Source organism: Trachurus japonicus, chromosome 24, assembly GCF_045865225.1.
Source record: "Trachurus japonicus isolate A0001 chromosome 24, Traja_1.0".
Taxonomy (NCBI): domain Eukaryota; kingdom Metazoa; phylum Chordata; class Actinopteri; order Carangiformes; family Carangidae; genus Trachurus; species Trachurus japonicus.
In genome coordinates this window covers 30,153,716-30,174,211 of record NC_140930.1, presented here as the reverse complement: position 1 = coordinate 30,174,211, position 20,496 = coordinate 30,153,716, and the positions used below count along the sequence as shown (strand labels likewise).

Sequence of the window (20,496 nt, the reverse complement as noted above, 5' to 3'; positions counted from 1 at the left end):
GACATGTCAGTAAAAATCAGCGTGTGTTCTGTGAGAATTTAGTTTTTGGCACAGCTCTGTCTCCCCGAGAGGCTTTACTGTAACTTTAACTTTATCATCTAGATCTAGGAAGAGAGAGGGTTTGGGATTGTTTTCAATCTCTCATTAAAAGTGTGTGTGTGTGTGTGTGTGTGTGTGTGTGTGTGTGTGTGTGTGTGTGTGTGTGTGTGTGTGTGTGTGTGTGTGTGTGTGTGTGTGTGTGTGTGTTTTGGTGGGCTAGTGAGGTTGGCCAGGACGAACTTCCTTCCTCGTCTGAAAAAAAAAAAAAAAAAAAAGGCGCACACACACACACATTCAGTTGGAGGCTTTTATATATAAGTACTATGCTCAGTTTACAGTCACGGTATCAACCTCAGATCGTCCAACACAGAGGTTTATAGCATCGTGTGTCACCATGACTTACTACCTGCTGATTAGTGCGGCTGTCCTGTGCGGTCTGGTGGACGCGGTCTTCTCTCAGCGCGGCCATTGCGCCAAGGATCACTGTCTGGTGCTTTTACAAGAGCCCGAGGACTTTGAGGGCGCGCAGGAAAGGTGTAAGAAGAATTTCGGAGAGTTACTGGTGGTCGATGTGGAACAACCACAGGAGACTTTAAGGAGTCTTCTCAGCGGATTCAACGGCTCTTTGTGGGTAAAGACACCGAGCTTCACCGGCCCGACAGGTCTTGAAACATGTCCCGGTCTGCGGATGGGGGAGGACCTCAACATGACTTCGCAGCCGTGTCGAGACAAACTGGACGGGTTCGTGTGCCGTTATGTACCTTTTGTATCTAAAACAACGTGCAGCTTAAATCCAGGCGTAGGCGGGAGGCTGAAGTACAGGTCGTACTGGGGCTTCGACTTAAAAGACTCGGGCCCGATTACAGATGGAGTTGTGGCTGTCGAGGAAAAGGTCGGCAGCAAATATCCAGCGTCCAAACATATTTGTCAAGACGGAAAGTGGAGTAAAGCTCCCTGGAAGTGTGAAGCGATGGGCGGCGGCTGTGAGTACAAGTGCACTGGTGAAAACACCTGCGTCTGTCCCGAAGGACAACGTCTCCATCACAACCAGATCAGCTGCGCCACGGGTCCCTGCGACCACTGCAGTCAAGGCTGCGAGAAGCAGGGAGACTCTCACGTGTGTAAGTGCGACATGGGCTACAGGCTGGCGCCGGACGGGATGACATGTCAGGATGTGGACGAGTGCAAGGAGCAGGACCTGTGCAGAGGTGAGGGTCAGGAGTGTGTTAACACCCCGGGGAAGCATAAGTGTCACTGCCGACATGGATTCTTTGAAGACGCAGGAGTGTGTGTGAACAATAGCATGTGTATGGGGTGTGAGCAGAAGTGTGAGTTGCACAACGGGACTTCCAGGTGTACTTGCTACCCTGGGTTCAGGGTGTCACCCGTAAATGCCAGCAGGTGCGAACAACACTGCACAGAGAAAGAGTGTGAAGCCTATTGCATCGTCACCGATAAAGTAGAGTGCTTTTGTCCACACGGATACATCACAGACACGAGGGGCAACACGACAGTTTGCACCGACAACGATGAATGTGAGGACGAAAAGCTGTGTGATCACGATTGCAAAAATTCATATGGTGGTTACACATGCTCGTGCCGTGAAGGGTTCACGCTGTACGACGGTCACCAGTGTAAGAAGGACGGTGATGATGATGAAGAGAGCAGTGGTTCAGCCTTCATCCCCGCGCGCCCCACACCGGCCGACACCATGTCCGCCGGGGTTCCGTCATACGTCAGGACCGGCAGCGCTTTGGGCATCAGTGTGTTCGTGCTGCTGTGTGTAGTGCTGCTGTTCTGTGTGGTCCGGCATTTAATGTTGCGTTGCGCCAAACTGAATATATCCTCTTTAGGACACTCGGAACTTGATATTTTCCACTTGCAGCAGGTGACAACAGAGACATACAAGAGGCTGTCCTTCGACAAGCAGTTTAAAAACGACCAACAGAGACAGTGATGGCACCGCGCTGAGCACTCTCATCACTTTCTCATGTTTTATGCACTTGAGGAGTTATTCATTGTGATATTTCTTTTCTTTCTTTTTTTTTAAAGCTGCAGCAGGGCCGGCCCAAGCCTCCATGAGGCCCTAAGCAAAATCTTTATTTTGGTGCCCTCTATTACTGCCAATAATAGTATTTCATTTTTTACTCTGTTATTATGAATCATCATATCCTGGCAGTTTTTTGTTTTACTCATCCATGGTTTTTATTCTGAAATGGCACTGGGTTGATTTGCATTTAATCTTCAAATTGATGTAATACTGGGATACTGAATGTCACCTAGGTCGACGAAAAGTAACAAAATAAACCAACAGACAATGCATTTACTGTAAACACATCATCTGCTTTATAAAATTTTTGGTTTTAAATATAGACTGCAACAGAAAAGTGCAACAACAATTTGAAATGCAACAGTAATTAAAGTTTTTTGTAATAACGCAGTGTTTCTCTAAGGATAGACAAAAGTTATGCACTACAATTTTTAAAAAGTTACTTGCCATTTGGGGCCCCCCAATAGTCACAGGGCCCCAAGCAGGTGCTTAATTCACTTATGCCTTGGGCTGGCTCTGAGCTGCAGTAAATGAAGACGTGTTGAAAAGCAGCTGAATGTATTAATAATATAATAATATATGTTTCTATGAATTGGGTTCATATGTCTTTTAATGATCATTCCCTGAAGCTGTATCTTCATCTTTTTATTGATTGACAGAAAGTTTGGATTTCAATCCCAATCAGGTTAATTTGTTATAGTCATGTGACAAATAAGATGCAGTCACACAGAAATGTCTAATAGTTATGGTACTAAAAAGTCAGAATATTGTATTATTATCATGGTGCAGCTTCCTTAAAGGTGTCATAAATTCATTTTAAAGTTTTGACCAGATTAGTTAAAAGACCCAGATTAAGGTTTTTATGTCACTGTAAACATAGACTGTAATCCAGCTCATTTCATTTCATGCTTCATTATATTTTGATATATGGTCTCACTTGACAACATCTCTCAAGTTAAAGGCACATTATTGATGGGTTTTTCAAGGTTATGTCAACTCAATGACTCGACTTGACTGATGTTTTGCTCATAAAAATATTCCTGTCTTTCTTGGATTTGGACATTTGAGATAAGTCATTTTAAGGTGGACCGCTGCTTACTTTAGGGTGCAGCAGTTGTTATAGGAACGGTTCATGAAGTGTGTGAAAACAGTAACACCTCTGGACTGTTATGTCTTATGGACTGTCGTCATTTGCTGTAATCCAAACACACTGAAAGCCATCTAACTGCTGAACATGTTTAAGGGCTGACAACTCATCATATATTACTGTAATGAGACTCATAAATACAATAGATCAACATTTTTAAATCCAAATTCTGATCAAAAGTGGTTTCACTGAACATTACACTGCTACTTAATGGCAGCATTTGTAAGCATAATTATTTTTACTGCCATAAAAAAACACATTTTCTACAGATTTAAAAGAATACGACACAGATCATTTAAATACTAATAGTCACACTTTAGTCTCAACATTAAAACGTTTGTGTTATGTTGCTCACTGATAATCCTGAGCTTCTGCACTTGCTGTGCCTTTCTGATGGTTGAATGTATAACTTACTGTATAGCTCCACATGAATGTAAACCTGTGCTGCTAATGTTCTTATATGGAAACACACATGCGCCTCCTCCTCATATACCCAGCCACTGAACATCTGTATCACACTTTCCTGTTGAATGTGTCATTGTTGAACACTGGAGAGAAGGGCTGTATCCTAATGATTGTACTCTAGGTTGATTTTATTTGTTTGTTTGTTTGTTTGTTTGTTTGTTTGGTTGTGTATTCATTTATTTGTTTTCCTCTGGTATAGTCATATTACTGTAATATTCTTCAAGCGCTACTGGAATAGCCTATAAGCTATCTATATCTACAGTATATCTATATATCTATATCTATACGTATGTGTATAGTATATACTGTATAAATACAATCACACACACATAGGAGGTGAGAGGGTAATGAGGCATAAACTGAACACTCACATTGATTAATAAAGAGATAATGAATTGAGATTAATTCCAAACTCCTCCTGTTTCTTTCATCTGCTCCCTTTATCTGGTGGCACATACTGTACATATGGCTGCAGACCATTTAAAATAAATGAGTGCAGTGGAAAAAAAGTTTTCTGATTTTGATTTTTGTTTTGTTTTTTCTTTTACATAAATCAAGTGTTGGGGTAGTAAAGAACAAATTGCAAAGAAAAAAATATGAAATTTTAATTTTACAACTTGCATGTGCACTGGAGTGGACAACAGGGATATATTGTTCTCAAACGTGCAATATTTTGATGCTTATAATGTACATGGATGGACTATCTTGTGAAGTACATGGGTGGAGTATAATAGAAAAGATTCGAGATAACTCTTGAAAGCAAGTGACGTTCATGTTCAGAAAAAGTCGAAAACAATGTGAAAACGTGCAGGAAAAGTAGTTTTGTATGTATGTGTGTGTGTGTGGGGGGGGGGGGGTTGTTTATTTGACCACGAGACTGCTGGACTGGCAAACCGGCTGACATGTTGTGCAGAGGGGAGTTAGGTTGGGAGGGGCTAATGGAGAAGGGGGCGTAGGGTGGAAGCCCCTTGCGTACGCGCGTCTTGTGTGCGTATGTGCGTAAAATGTCGTGCGTAATTGGGGATAATGTTTCTCTGCCCAGGAGAAAGTTAGTGAAGAGCGGCGAAGCGGACTGATTAAGAGCGACTTCCTTCCTCCGCCGGTCCAGTAGCATGGAGTTGGGGGCTTATAAATACGGACAAACAGACAAACAAGCCTATAGACTGCTGGATCTCGCAAGAACCTAAAGAGACGCAACCGAGCCGCAAACATGAAGAACGTAACGGGACTGCTTGTTGTCGTGCTGGTTTCCCTAACGGGAGGAACCAGTGGAACAGACACAAATAGCGGCTACTGCATCGGGAATGTGTGTTATGAGCTGATCCAAGACCCCAGCGATTTCTCAGCAGCGCAAGATCAGTGTAAAGCTAAAGGAGGCCACTTGATGACAATACGCTCATCTGTTTCTCATGATACTCTGGGTCTTATTTCGGGGAACCTCACGGGGCGGTACTGGATCGGTTTGCACTTGAAGAGCGGCTGTCCAGACGCTGCTGCTGCGCTGCGAGGCTTCCAGTGGGTGACGGAAGACAGCGAAAGTGACTTTTTCAACTGGGCGCCAAGTTTTGACAGCAGCTGCTCCTCTCCTCGCTGCGTCTCAATTTCCAAAGAGAGCGGCTTTAAATGGATCCAGGAAGACTGTGGGGAAGCAGCAGCCGGCTTTCTCTGTGAGTACGACATCGTTGACCCGTGCAGAAGTCTTTCAGTTGTGCGGCTGATGGGCGCGTCTGTCATCTACATCACCCCTATGGGGTTCAGGGTGGATGATGGGCCGTCTCTGCCCGCGGGCACCACGGCCACCCAGGTGTCATCTGGGACTAAATACCTGTGTTACTCAAAGCGGTGGATGAAGGCGCCCTGGAACTGCGAGATCTATGAAGGCGGCTGCGAGCACAAATGCGCAGTGGACCCAAATGAAGTCCCGTCCTGTTACTGTGGACCGGGTCAGACCGTCAACCCCGTTAACAGAGTCGCCTGCGAAATGGACACGGACACACAGTGTGCAAACCTGCACTGCGATCACGCCTGTTACCAGCAGGGAGACACCTACGCCTGCACGTGCGACCACGGCTTTAAGCTGGCGGAGGACGGCAGGTCGTGCGTGGATTTCAACGACTGCAAGGATTCCCGTCAGTGTGGGGAGAACTTCAAATGCGTCAACACCATCGGTGGCTTTGAGTGCGTCTGCAAGGATGGATACGTGAAGTCCGGCGACCTGTGTCTCGACGAGGATGAGTGCGTCTCTGCCCCGTGCGAACACGAGTGCCTCAACACTCCCGGTGGTTACAACTGCTCCTGTTATGACGGATACAAAGTGGACCCGGCGTCCCCGAATCGATGCAAATTGCACTGCGGGAGGGAGGAGTGTCCGGCGGAGTGCGACCCAAATGATGCGTTCCAGTGTTACTGTCCTGAGGGTTATATAGCAGAGGAAAGAGCTGGCCACACAGTTTGCATAGACATGGACGAGTGCTCCTTCTTTTATTGTGATCAGCTCTGTACAAACACCTACGGTAGCTATGTGTGCGCCTGCGAGCGAGGATTTAGGCTGGTTGACGAGTACAAGTGCGTAAAAGCGGCGGTCGATCCAACGGATGGAGGGCTGTACGAGTCCAGCACAGCACCGAGCTTCCCAACCACATCGCACAGACCCGGACCTACACGGCAGCCCTCGGGGGTGTCAGTGGGGGCTTTTGTCGGGATAATACTGTGTACTGTCTTTTTCATCGTGCTGGTAGTTTTTCTGGCTCATCACATCCTTGACCGCAGAGGGAAGATGGAGAGCAACGGTGCGCTCAAAGCTCACGAGGGAGAGGCTCACGGTTTACACCATGTGGCCAAAGAACCATAAGGGAAGGACAGCAGCATGGGGGGGGGGGGGCAGCTGAAGTAAGACATGTGAATGTACAGATCATGACAACAGAGCGACAGAGACTCTTGAACCCGCTATGAAGGATGCAGATTCCACAGTATTGAAGTAATAGAGAGGAGATGAAGTCACTATAAACTCACCAGACAACAGAAGTATTATGTAACAACTAAGGTTTTCTTCAGAAAACCGGTTCTTATCCACAGCTCAACTCACAACAGTGTTAATGTAATGAGAAGTTTGTTATTGAAAACAGTGTGTGCTTAAATATGATTAAATTATAAAATGTCACTGAGGAGTCTGTTGATTTGATCGTTGCCTCAGACAAAGGCCGACAGCTCCACCGTGTGGAGGAAACAGTCAAGGGACGGACGATACGTGGACACTGTAGATCCCAATAATGAACCACGTGGAAAACACACAAAAACACATAAACTAAGAACACAACATCACAGATACACGTAGATGACTTGAACAGTGGACAAATATTAAGACTTAGACCATGTCTCTAGGAGTGGACTATAGAAATGTCACAGCAAAACATAATGAAGAGCATTCTGCAGGAAACTGTCCACTGCCCTGAGATTGATTTTACATTACACCATCAGATTGTTAATACTAATAGAGCAATATGAAACAGGAGAAACGGAGGAGACACAGCTACACCACAAGCTATGGAAGTTAAGTTACTGGTCATTGTGAATCCAAAAATCCTATTTGGTGCCATTTGTGGGGCTACTTAGTAACACAAGACTGAAATGCTCTAGATGGTACATAATACATATGTTCTCACTTGTAAGTAAAATCATATTTGCCAACGGACACCATGTTATGAAAGTTTCTTTAAAAAAAAACAAACACCAAAGCTGTGTTTGTTCCTGACATGTTACAATAAGATAGAGCTTTACCTGGTGTCCTGCCATCCTGCACTAAAAGAGCTCAACCTTTCCTGCTGCCGGACGTCTTGAGATACAACATCTGAAAACATGGAGAACAAACGCAGCTAGAATAAGAGCGTTTGAAGAAAAGACGGGCTTGCAGGAGAGACACACACACACATTCATGCATTCAAAGGGTCTTGTGTTACTAACCTGATCATTATTGCTTTTGTTAGCAAATCCATGAGTATATCATGTTTTAAATAAATAAATAAAAAGAGTAAAAGTATTGTATTGTTGTTAATGGTGTTATTCTAAAGTAAAACATACAAGTATTTCACTCAGTAAAATGTCCATTTTAAGTGTCAAAGTAGGTATTACATTTTTTATCACTGATTTCATTACTGATGCATTCGTGTCGTGTAAAAATAGAATTCAACTGTAAGAGGTTAGGTGGGTGGTAAAATAGAATAAAGTAAAATACAGTAAAAAGCACAACATTTTCTCAATATTTACCTGAAATGTGATGCCGTAGAAGTTTATAATGGATCTAAGATTTGTACTCAAAAATGGTGAGTAAATGCATTTAGTCATCTAAGGTACAGACATGAAGTAAAAAAAAAAATGCTCATCTGAATCTAACGTTTAGAATAAATGTTGTGGCATTTTGGGGTTTGTGTGCAGGTTGGAGAGAGGGGTCAGCACAGAGTTTCAGAACTAGGTCTTGTGGTGCCCGAGAGTCATCAGATTTCACTTGAGTGTCAGAGGGTTCTGTTGTGTCGGCTCATTCACGGTGGGAGAATATGCACAGAGTTACAGACCTGTCATATCATGTGCACAATCAACATGATATGACATACAAGCTTGTATCCAATAGTATTTTAGAAAAAAAAAAACAACACGAGAGCAGACCTGAAAGTAATGAGTACTTTTCAGCCTTTCTAGAAATTAACTTTAGTAAAAGTAAAAATATTTGTTTTGGAAATGTATTCAAGTAAGAGTAATAAGTACCAAAGAAATCTAATACTCAAGTAAAGTGCAAATTCTCTGGATATGTACTTAAGTACAGTACTCAAGTAAATCTACTCCATTACTGTCCACCACTGCAAGTGTCACAATAACAGTATCTGCTGAGGTGAATCGATAACACAGAGTATATTCATGAACAGAATATCATTGCACATTTATTTGACTGACAGCATTGCAAAGACACAGAGGGGAAAACATGAATTAGAACCACTGAGACCACTCACTAACTGGTCTTCATGAATATGAATATGAATTACTTTATTAATCCTCAAAGGAAAATTCATTTGTCTGTCAGCTCATCTACCATTTGCAGAAGAATTAAAAAGTCTGTTGGCAGGTATAAAAGATCTTCTGTATCTCTCTGTCCTGCAATGAAGAGAGAGGAGCCGTCTACCATTATTACTTCTTTGGTCCATCAAGGTGTTATGAAGTGGATGATCCGTGTTGTTCAGGATGGCCTCCACCATCCTCATTGTGTATCTCTCCACCACTTCCCCCATGAGAGTCCATCCTTACTCCGATCACAGAGCCAGCCTTCTTGACAAGCTATCCAGCCTCCTTGCCTGCTTTATTTCACAAAATTCCTCCCCAGCAGACTGCAGCATGAAATAAAACACTTGCCACTACAGACTGATAAAACATCTACAGCATGTTACTACAGATGTTTAGAGATCAGCTTCCTTAGGAAAAAGAGGCTCTGCCCCTTTAGAGCGCATCTGTGTTGAGGGACCAGTCCAACTTGTTATCCAGATGTACACTTGGATATTTATAGGTTTCCACCACCTCCATGTCCACTGCACAAGAGCTGACTGGCTGAAGAGGGGGCTTACCACTGTCCTCAGCGCCCCCTAGTGGTGGTAGGTGGTCTGTCATAGCAACTATAGTCATGTAGGTACTGACCACTGATCTGGCTACAAACCCTGCTGAACCTTACCTAGGCATTCAAGTAGGTGTAGGACACAATCATTGGCCTCACCCTGACACTCAGTAACAGACAGTAGCTCTGTTTATCTTTACATTGTTTACATTATTATAGGCTACGTGACATTGGTTACCATAAGGGAATAAATAACTGGTTGACTGAGAGCGTGGCTGTGTAGCATAATTCACTTTGTAATCTTGTTTAAGTCCAGACCATGTTTCTAGTTTTACTGTCTTTATCAATGATCTAATCACCACAAACCCACACAAATGGTATTATTCAAGTGTGTTAGGACTGAATGGTGAAGGGCTCATGGGAAACTGAACGTAAGAACAGCCTCACACAAGTTGAATGACTCTTACACAGGGATGCAGCCACATCCATAAGGACCGTACTCGTCATGTGAGGTGACAGGTGTTGGACAGGTGAGGCGTTGGACAGTCAGAATTCCAGAATTTCACAGTTGCCATGTTTGGTCTCCAGGTGCATCATCATTATATCAAAAGTAAACAAGAACAGAAACAAAACATTTCTAGCTTTCACTCGACAATTTCTTTGAAGAACGACATTGAACCTTGGACTTTTTGCCTCTGAACATTGATGGAAGACTTTCTGTCACCAGAGGAAGAAGTGAGATTTTCACATTTTAAACCACTGTTGTTTTCAATGTGTTTAACATGACACATAGCCTAGTTATGCTACTGTCATTATTGGAAACACCTCCAGTGACTAAACTGAGGAATATCATGGTATAAGAGATGGTGGTTTGTTTGTGTGATGTGGAACAGAGTAATGTGTAATAAAGCTTGTATTTGTTCCGACCTTCAGATGGAGCAACACTACGCTGGGAGGTCGTCCTTGGTTCCAGACCCTGACCGTCCATCCAGCCCAGCGGTCAGCAGGGCTCCAGCACCAGAATCACCCGGTTCCCCACCTGGCTCTCCCTCTACTGTACATCTCACTCCTTCTCCTCTATCCCTGGGCTTTCTCCTTGCTCTTCCTCTAACTCTTGTTTTCCCTCCGTATTCTTTTCCCCAAAGATTTCCCCCAGTCCCTGCCATCCCACCCCAGAAGAGGAACATAGGGTTCTTGCAACACCTGAGCATGTGGAGGCATGTCCTGCCGAAACCCCTGAGACCTCCAGTGAGCTTGGACTGTTTGGATGTGGGCCAGAGCCGGAGTGGGCCAGGAACCTGAGGCTTGTCATGGAGAGGAGGGAACCTTATGACAGCCGGGGGCAAAAACGAGCCTGGGACAGATTTTACCTGGAGTGCATGACAGATGATCTTCTAGGTAAGTCTCCAGGTAAGCGCTTTTGTTCCTCACCTGAGTATGACTTCAGTGAAATCAAATTTCTTTGAATTACACTGAACTGAAGTTATAGAATTTATTTGAATCGTTTTGAATTGAACTGATTTTAATTTATTCAAATCAATAAAAATTAATGTATCAGGATTTGATGTATTTGAATCAATTTAAAAAGAGTTTATTTGAATTGAATATTTGAATACATTTTCATTTAATTTCTTTGAAACAATTTTAACTGAATCTCTTTACTTTGAATGAATTGCTTTATTTACTTGAATAGAATCATTTAATTTGTTTGATATCATATTTGATTGAATTCATTTACATTTATTGACTGTTGTAGTGAAAAACTACTGGTTTATTGACTTTGAATTTATGAGAAAATTGTTGAATTTAACAAATTGATTGCAAGGCGAGTGTCAAAATTAGAGTAGAATATTATAGTAATACCAGACACAAGGAGAGAAGGAGAGACAGGGTTGGAGAGAAGAGGGGCAGAAGAGGAAAGTGGGAGAAAGGAGGAGGAAGAAGCATGAAAGACAAGGAGGAGGAGGAAGAGGATGGTGGGGGCACATGTCCTCAAAGTTTCTCATGTTGAAAGGTAAATATTCTGTGTTATTATAAGATTTTTGATAGAACCTGTGTTCCCCTGATCTCTGAGGTTTAACTATAATCTGCCACTCTCTTGTTTTTCATTTAGAGCAGGAAGAGGAAGATCGGATGAGGAAGAAATGCGGATGAGCAGGAGAGGAAGAAGCCAGAGGAGTGGAGTAAAGGAGGAAGGAGAGGAGAGGCGGAGGAGAGAAGGAGAAGAGGAAGAGGAATAGAGGAGGAGGAGGAGGAGGAGGTGGGAGGTCAACATGTAGAAACCTTCTCATGATAATGGGAACATCTCATGTTCTCATCTGTGGAGAACCTCCACAAGGAAACAACGGCACTGCTAGAACTAACTATCATGTGATATATAATCCAAACTAACTCTAACTAAGTATTCAGCTGTCTCAGTTTTCCTGTTGGCCAGTTGTTGAGTTTCACAACTTTCCAATCCAAACTTTTTTAAGTGTAAGAAATGTTTCCAGCGAAGGCGTTAAACCTCTAAGTCCTACTTTGTCTCATCTCCATCAGCTCATTCTCTTCCCCATCCAATCATTATCTAACTCACTGAACCTCAGCCAATCACGTGTCAGGTGACAAACTTAAAGAATGCTCACTCTTTCTCTTCTTTGTTTTGTCATTTCAGCACTTTCCCATCTTCAACCAGTTGCATCCATCCACGTCCATGCATATGAATGAAGCACCTTAGGAACACTACTACCTGACCCAGCTGGAGTCTGAACACCAAAGTCTCCTCCTTCTGATCACAATAAATGTTATTTACTTCAAATTTGTAATTCTGTTTAACACACACACACACACACACGCACACACATCTGGAGTTTTTCCAAGGTTTTTTCCAAAGTTTCAAAGGTGTCCATCTCCTCTAAATAACCTGCAAGGCCAAATAAACAGCTACAAGAACATGATAATATTAGACTTAAAATAATATGAAACTGTTAAGTAAACACTTTCATATATTTTCAGTTCTGTTGGATTCATCATGATGTTCACAGCTGGTTTCCACTGCCCCCAAGTGGACAAAATGAATAAAATGCACATTCCCTCATTTGCCTTACACTGGTTTGTCTGTTAAGAAAGTGAAAATAAAATAAAATAAAAACCAAAACAACACAGTATTACTTTGTAGTTGTCGTAACAGCAGTAGTAGTAGTTACTACAATGTAGTTGTAGTGGTAGGAGCTGTGAGCTATGGAGATAGAGGTTGGTGGGTGTCACTTGAGTCCACAATAAGAAGAAACATGAAGGGAGGAAAAACTAGGACAAGTTGTCTTCGAAAGAGGAAGAAGATATTTGCTCATATGGGAAATTGTGACATCCCCTGTTTAGTCAGAGCCACGGACAATCCATGGCAGGTATTATTCAGGGTCGTAGAGCAGATATCTCTCGGTGTCCAAGTTTTCCAGCTGGTGTGTGAGCGTGGAGGGTCTGCACCAGAAGGTATTCCACTGCGTCTCTTCCTGCACGAGGGACACTGAAGCTTCTCTCTGATAGTACAAGAGCAACACGGTAAGATCTCTCTCTCCCTGTCTGACTGTCAGGAGGGTGCGGCAGGAAATCCTAGCAGCAAGTCTTCAGCCGTTCTATTTCTTGTTGCTGTAGTTCAAAATAAACCAGTATTGTGCAATAAGCTCATTGAATCTGTGCTGTCACGTTGATCCTTCAGTTTAAATCCAGTGACTAGTGACTCCAGTTATAGACTCAGATGGTAAACACATGTGGAGGTGATGCACTCAGTGGATGTGAGGGTCTAAGGACAGAGGATGTTGTTGTGATGCCATGTAAAGCCCATTGAGACAAACTGTTTGTAAAAACAGGCTATACAAATAAAATTGCCTTGCCTTTCCTTGCCACCCCCTATTTGACTAACACAATTTACTTTTTTTTTCTATGTACAATTGTGCGTTGCAAAACAGCTGTTTGCTTCTGACAATAAAGGCTTCATTACTTCTTCCTATTTATATGTCTTATATAGTTTTTATTTCTTATTTAATTTGACCTATTTTCTTCCCATATGTTGGTGTTATTAAAGGAGTATTTAGTGGCCTATTGCACCTCCATTACAGGACTAAAATAATTAAATGCATAGATCAAACCAGAGGTGAAGATTGTAGTTTCAATAGGTCCTACATTTCCCATAGTGCAACTTCTAAGCATCTTGAGCTTATCTAGCACACATGCGATGTGAAGCGTGATTATTAAAGCTGATATGAGAGATGCAGTGTCGTGCACTGAGCAGCATGACACTGAAGCTGCACCAGTGAACTCTGAACCTGCCAAAGCAAACAGTCCGACAGTATATGGCCTTCTTCTGTCCTCACTAAATATTTGTTCTGCTGAGACAAAGCAACAACAGCACATCTGCTAAGCTCTTCTAATTTTTGACTTTCTCTGTGGATATCTTGATAGGGCGACGACATCATGTGGACTCCAGATCTACTGTTGGTTTTCTTTGGTTTATACCTACAGGTATGTGTGGAACATCAGTCTTAAAATGTATTTAGTAACATTTTGTTTTTCGTTTGTTGAGTCAAATGAAAAGATCAGTCTGTGTGGTAGATGTGACGACCAGCAGCCAGTTAGCTTTGCAGAGCAGAGGAACAGAGGAAACAGCTGGACTGGCCCAGTCTGTACAGTAGGTGTATCTTTTGTAAACAAAGCCTCTCATTGCTAATTTCATTCCCATCAATCATTTCATGATTAAGAAACATCATCAGGTCTGTAAGCCAGGAGGATGCCTAGTTTCTAACAGGCACTTGTAGTATCATGTAAACTCTGGATTTTACAGAGAATCATCTACTGTAGTTTTACATCTCTGTTAGGCTTCTATCTGAAAGCACCAGGTCACTGACAACACAAACCTATGTTGTTATATATTTATCTTAAATGCTCTGTCTGCTGATATTTTTAATTTATCACTGCACTGCCATTTTATCTAGTGTTTGTGGTGCTTTGATTTCACCGTATTTCATCGTAGAAACTACAGTGAGGATAAACTTGCCTAAACCCTATGTTCTTATTAGCCAATCAAGGAGAGGAGGCTCTGATCCACTCTTCTGACTGGCTGCATGCTCTGTGGAGTGATCAAATAAGAAAATTGGAGATTTCAGACAAACACTCACAGAAACCAAATTCGGCAAAGGGGCAGGGCTTAGAGCAGTGACTGATTGGGTGGGTGTGGCAATACAAAGTTACAGTCCTTCATAGTATCATATAGAACCAAGACTGCTTCATATTCAAAACATTAAACAGACATGTGCATATCTATATATAATATTGTAACTTTAAAATAATGACGTTTCCTCCTGTCTTTGTGCAAAGCTAAGCTAACTGGCTCCTGTTTCCAGCAACACATTTGCTGCAGAAACATCAGAGTTACATCAATCATCTTATCTGATTCACAGCAAAAAGCGAAAAAGCAAATCCTTCAGCTATTTTTCAGTTCAAAGAACTAATTTAATCTTCCAACCTGCAGGTAACCACATGCTACCCATCATGTACTTTACATGCCCATGGCCTTAAAGCTAATTGCGCATCACAGCACCTCTACTGGGTTCCTGCTTTACCTCCCAACATCACCCACCTGTACCTGGAACTGAACTACATCAGTGAGATTAACAGCACCTCGCTCAGAGACTACACCCAGCTGCAAGAGTTGGATCTAGGATTGCAGAAAGTGCAGCTTGTCATAAGGAACTACGCTTTCCTCAGGCAGAAAAAACTGACACGGCTGGTTCTGGGCGATAACGGTCTAAAGCTGGAGCCAAATGCATTTGCAGGACTGTTTAATGTAAAACACCTCTTCTTGGATCATTGCAATTTGAAAGAATCCATCCTGGCAGAAAATTTTCTGCAGCCACTCTTGTCCTTAGAAACACTTGAACTGTTTGGTAACAAAATAGAGAGACTCCAACCTGGACTATTCTTTTCAAAACTCACAAAGCTCAAACAATTAAAGCTCAAATTGAATCAGATAGAAAGATTATGTGAAGAGGATCTCGCTGGTTTCAGGGGGAAGCACTTCACACTCCTGGACCTGCACTCCAACCGCTTAGGTAGAATGTATGATGGAGATTTTGACATGATTAGTTGTGGGAACCCTTTCAGAGGAATGGCCTTTAACACCCTTGACTTATCCTCCAATGGGTTTAACATGAACACAACAAGACAGTTTTTCAAAGCAATACAAGGGACTCCAATTGGTCATCTGATATTCTCTGGACACATAGGCAAAGGCTTTTCACATAACAATTTACCTGATCCAGATGAAAAGACATTCGAAGGCCTTGTGAACAGTTCAGTTGCCACTTTTGACATCTCTAAAAGCTATATATTTGCTTTGGAGAGGGCTGTTTTCAGCCCCCTAAAGGCTGCAAGGATTATTGACATTTCCAAAAACAAAGTCAATCAGATCAACAGGAATGCCTTCAGTGGTCTTCAGGGACATCTGAGGCAGCTCAACCTGTCATACAACCTGCTAGGAGAAATACAGTCTCACACTTTTACCAGCCTGACAGAGCTTTTGGTGTTGGATTTATCTTTCAACCACATTGGTGTGTTGGGATACAACACCTTCAGTGGTCTTCCCAAATTACGATTCTTATATCTGACAGGAAACTCGTTGCAAGGCCTGGGTTTCCCTGCATTGTTACCAAACCTGGAATATCTATTATTAAATGACAATAGGTTGACATCACTGAGTGGCATTGCTAAATTTGCTATGAACTGCATCTATGTGGATGTTACGGACAACAGATTAACAAATTTGGAGGATTTTTATTTCGTAATGAGCACATTTAAGCATCTGCAGAGATTCTTCTACAGCGGCAACTTAGTCAAGTGGTGTACACTAAATGGAAATGTTACAGTACCTTATAAAAATAGTTTGCAAATGCTTGATCTTCATGACAGTCTCCTGCAGATTATTTGGGAGCAAGGGAAATGCCTTGACCTGTTTGATCAGCTTGACAGTCTTCTTGTCCTCTCTCTAAGCTTCAACTCACTCACGACTCTTCCAGAAGGTATTTTCAGAGGTCTCAGCTCCGTCATAAATCTCGACCTCTCATTTAATGCCTTGACCTATCTTCAGCCGAATGTCCTCCCTGCCAGCTTAGTAAGACTTGACATCACCAACAACTTCCTGGCCTCCCCGGATCCAACAACTTTTCAGTCTCTCCTCTTCCTCAACATGGAAGCAAATCGATTTTACTGTGATTGTAATCTGGAGAGTTTCCTGAAGTGGCTGAATGAGACCAACGTCACCATCGTGGGCCCACTTGAGGAGTACAGATGTGAGTTTCCAGCTCCTCTCCAAAACCTTCCTCTGCTGTCCTACACCACGATCATCCAACCATGTGAACAGGATGATGAACAAGCTGTCCAGCATATTAAGTTTGCTCTGTTCCTCCTCTCTGCCCTCCTTATCCTCTCTGTCCTGCTCAGTGGGATCATTTATGCACGTTTCAGGGGGAAGATATTCATTATCTACAAAAAGATGGTTGGCAGGGTTCTTGCGGGCCCTAAACAGACACCTCCTGTGGAAGACGTGCAGTACGATGTCTTCCTCTGCTTCAGCAACAGTGACTATTGGTGGGTGGAGGCCGCTTTGTTGAATAAGCTTGACAGCCAGTTTTCAGAGGAGAACACCTTCCACTGTTGTTTTGAGGCCAGAGACTTCCTGCCAGGTGAGGATCACCTTTCAAACATCAGAGATGCCGTCTGGGGCAGCAGGAAGACTGTGTGCATCATCTCCAATGAGTTCCTTAAAGGTAGAACATCTTTTCTTTGATCTGTATTACCGGTCAAAAGGTTATATTGTGTAGGTATAACACTTCAGACTAGACTAATTTCTGTTATTGCCAGGTAGCTACTGTATAATAGGAGAGCATTGCTAGCACTCTCCGACACAAATAAGAAGCTACAGCAGGTTACCTTAGCATAAAGACTGTTTGCCTTTGAACAGGTTATACAGCCTGGCTATATTTCTTAGTGATCATTACAGGTGCCATGGCCTGATGTTTAAAACGTTTAGACCAGGCTAGCTGTTTCCTCTGTTTTGAGCCTGTATGCTATCTAATCTAAGCATGCTGACTGTAGCTTTGTATTTAACAGAGACATAAAAGTGGTGTCAGTCTTCTCAGCCAACTCTTATCAAAAAAAGAACGGACGTGTTTCCCAAAACATCAAATGAAACACTCGACGCAGACTTCATTTTTGAAAGCTACTAGCCTATTATATATAAATGCAATGACTGTTTCATGTTTAATAAACTATTTGATGAGTGTTGCACAAGCAAACAACTCTTAAACCACTTAAGGTTTAGCCTTAAGGTCCTGGATCGAAAACCCAACTCCTATCACCACTGCCTTATTTTTAAAAAAAAGCATAATCTTCTGAGTTGGGAAAATTTAATTAAGTATGCAAATCTCTGTCTGGTCTGTAAAATACTGCACAATACTGCCCCTCCTCCTCTTCAAACATTCACAATAACAGGGCAACCAGAGGATCAGCTCGAGGAGACTGTGTTGTCCCCATGAGAAAAAGTGCTTTTGGCCAAGCTGCCATCTCAGTAAAAGCAGCACAGGACTGGAACTCAATACCAGGGCATATAGAATCATGTACCCACTAATCATGTAAACCACAATATGCTTTGTCACGTCTGTTACTCTCTTATGTTCATGACCTGTTTTCCAATGCTAGTTATTGCATGTCCTGCTTTTTAATGCCTGTTATTGTTTGTGCTAATGTCATAGCTCTATGTGCTATCTACATGTGTTTCTATCTGGGGTTTTTCTTCTCTTTGTCTGCATGCTATGTCTGCATGTCAGTGTTGCTATGAGTCACCTACCTGCTCTTGATGAATGACGTGTGTGTATATATATGTGGTCATATTGTGTATACATACTGGCTAACTCTGGCTCACTTGCAGTTTCTTTTAAATTCTGTTCATTCGTGTTGCACTGTCCCTGTCTCCCTGTCAAATAAACCAATAAATTAAATGAAATTAAACCAAGCTAACACTCTAGCCATAGTAAGGCTCACATTAACACAACTGTCATTTTTAGTCACAAAGCAAATAAAACAAGATCATGACACAAGCAAAACTAACCAGTATACGTGGGTCTCTGTAGATGGCTGGTGTTTGGAGGCGTTCACCTTGGCCCAGGGCCGGATGCTGGAGGAGCTGACCAACGTCTTGATAATGCTGGTGGTAGGAAAGGTGTGTACTTACTTATTTGCACCCATTATCATTTTCTTTTGCAACTCGTACACTCAACATCAACACATTATCCCCTGATAAAATGGTTTAGCTGGGAATTTACTCTGTAGAGAGAGCAAGCTGCACCAAAGACATAGATCTAGTGGTGAAAAGTGCCTACTTTTCACCAGTAGATGGCAGGATTTGTACAGATTTAAATGGACATTGCTTCACAGAACTGTTGCCTTGCAGTTTTTAGTGATCTGAAATAGAAAATCTTCACTTCTTCATCTTCACTTCTGACCTAAATCTTTATTTTGATGAAATGTAACCAAAGGTGGCTCACTACCAGCTGATGAAGCACAACGCAATCAGGGCTTTTGCCCAGAAGAGAGAATATCTCACCTGGCCAGAGGACCCTCAGGACTTGGAGTGGTTTTATGAGCGACTGAACTCAAAGATCCTCAAAGACACCAAAGTAAAGAAGATGGCGGAGGACAGACCGCAGCCTGTCGAGCCTAACATTCAGTGTCAGCATGAAGACAACATAAAGCTGGAGAACATCAGAGCGGTTGCTGTGTGAACTGTAGAAATCTGACCTTTAACCTTTGAATACATTATAACTTCTCTGATATCAACATCCACAGTGTCACAGCGAGGTAGTAGGAGGAGGAAGCTGTTATTCTAAATATTTACAACACTCCACGACCCAATTACATGTACAGATATATGATTGTTATTATGTAAAATGAAAAATCAAGTGCAATAACAGTTTTGAGCATTTTAGCTTGTCAATATGTTGATCTAATGGTCATGATACTGCACAAGGGCATTTGTTTGCAGAGCAGTGATTTTTTTCTCTTTAATTGTATATAAAATCTCAAAAAGACTAAGTCCTATCACCAAGTTATATTTTTGCAAACTGGCTGTTGCAGGCCACAACAATAGACAGTTTGCCAGTTTGCAAAAATATAACATGTTTGATGTTTTTATCAATGACATATGATTTATAAAAATGTATAAAAACTTCTCTGTTAAGCCCTTACATTTTTTTTTACGTAAACTGAAGAACAATAAAGACTGTACGTTCCAGTATTGAGTGGCGTCATTTGATTCCTGAGTGCGGAAGAGTATAGATAGATAGATAGATAGATAGATAGATAGATAGATAGATAGATAGATAGATAGATAGATAGATAGATAGATAGATAGATAGATAGATAGATAGATAGATAGATAGATAGATAGATAGATAGATAGATAGATAGATAGATAGATAGATAGATAGATAGATAGATAGATAGATAGATAGATAGATAGATAGATAGATGTTTTTCTTCACTGGCTCTTCGTGTCAGCCATGAGTGAGTGATTGGTGTTAATTAGTGAGAGTCTACTGGTGCCACATGAAGACTGTTTATAATTGCCCTGGGTGTGTCACATAATGACGCCATTTCATCTCAGCAGCAACTGCGAATGATATCATCTCCCTAAGCGCTTGGGTTTGTCGGCCTGTAAGATGAGAGTGAATCAGAGGTCAGGCCGTTTCCTTTCATTCCAGCTCTGTGTCTGAAAACAGGAAGCTACTGGGCAGAGGAAAGCTTCCGTCCTGTTGGCCCCGGCCGCCTGCATCCTCCCAGCCTTTATGAGCCAGCTGTTCTGAACATTACAGCCTGTCTGCAGGCTCCTGCTGCTTATACACTGTGGACAGTCCATTAATCTGAACCCAGTGCCACATTAATATCTGCCCAGTCTGCTTTTATTACACTGCCGTTAATATTTTCTGGGATTTTTGTTAGTGCCCTTAAGATGTAGTTTTGCCTGAGAGAATGAAGGGCCCCAAAAAGAGTCTGTATGTGTTATTAAAACATGTATTTATCATAAAATGAAAATTTCAAACATTTTTATTGTTCAGTTTGCATCTAATACAGATAACACCAATTCAGTTGTTGTTTGGGATTATTTAGGCATGTTAT

General features: G+C 42.1%; 3 protein-coding genes across 3 annotated transcripts; all 3 read left to right on the top strand.

The window, feature by feature from the left end:
- Positions 1 to 313: 313 nt before the first annotated feature.
- Positions 314 to 4,152, top strand: LOC146962184 (thrombomodulin-like). The gene has a single exon (XM_085771156.1). It carries the CDS (start codon positions 434 to 436, stop codon positions 1,994 to 1,996), a length of 1,563 nt encoding a protein of 520 aa, XP_085627282.1. The 5' UTR covers positions 314 to 433; the 3' UTR covers positions 1,997 to 4,152.
- Positions 4,153 to 4,715: 563 nt separating this feature from the next.
- Positions 4,716 to 7,019, top strand: LOC146962183 (thrombomodulin-like). The gene has a single exon (XM_085770738.1). The coding sequence runs from the start codon at positions 4,912 to 4,914 to the stop codon at positions 6,550 to 6,552; it is 1,641 nt and encodes a 546-aa protein (XP_085626864.1). The 5' UTR covers positions 4,716 to 4,911; the 3' UTR covers positions 6,553 to 7,019.
- A 5,472-nt stretch (positions 7,020 to 12,491) lies between these two features.
- On the top strand, positions 12,492 to 19,650 carry LOC146962182 (toll-like receptor 5). The gene is made up of 5 exons (XM_085770593.1): positions 12,492 to 12,831; positions 13,732 to 13,791; positions 14,798 to 17,090; positions 18,453 to 18,541; positions 18,858 to 19,650. The coding sequence occupies exons 2-5, from the start codon at positions 13,744 to 13,746 to the stop codon at positions 19,101 to 19,103; spliced, it is 2,676 nt and encodes an 891-aa protein (XP_085626719.1). The 5' UTR covers positions 12,492 to 12,831; positions 13,732 to 13,743; the 3' UTR covers positions 19,104 to 19,650.
- Positions 19,651 to 20,496: the final 846 nt, after the last annotated feature.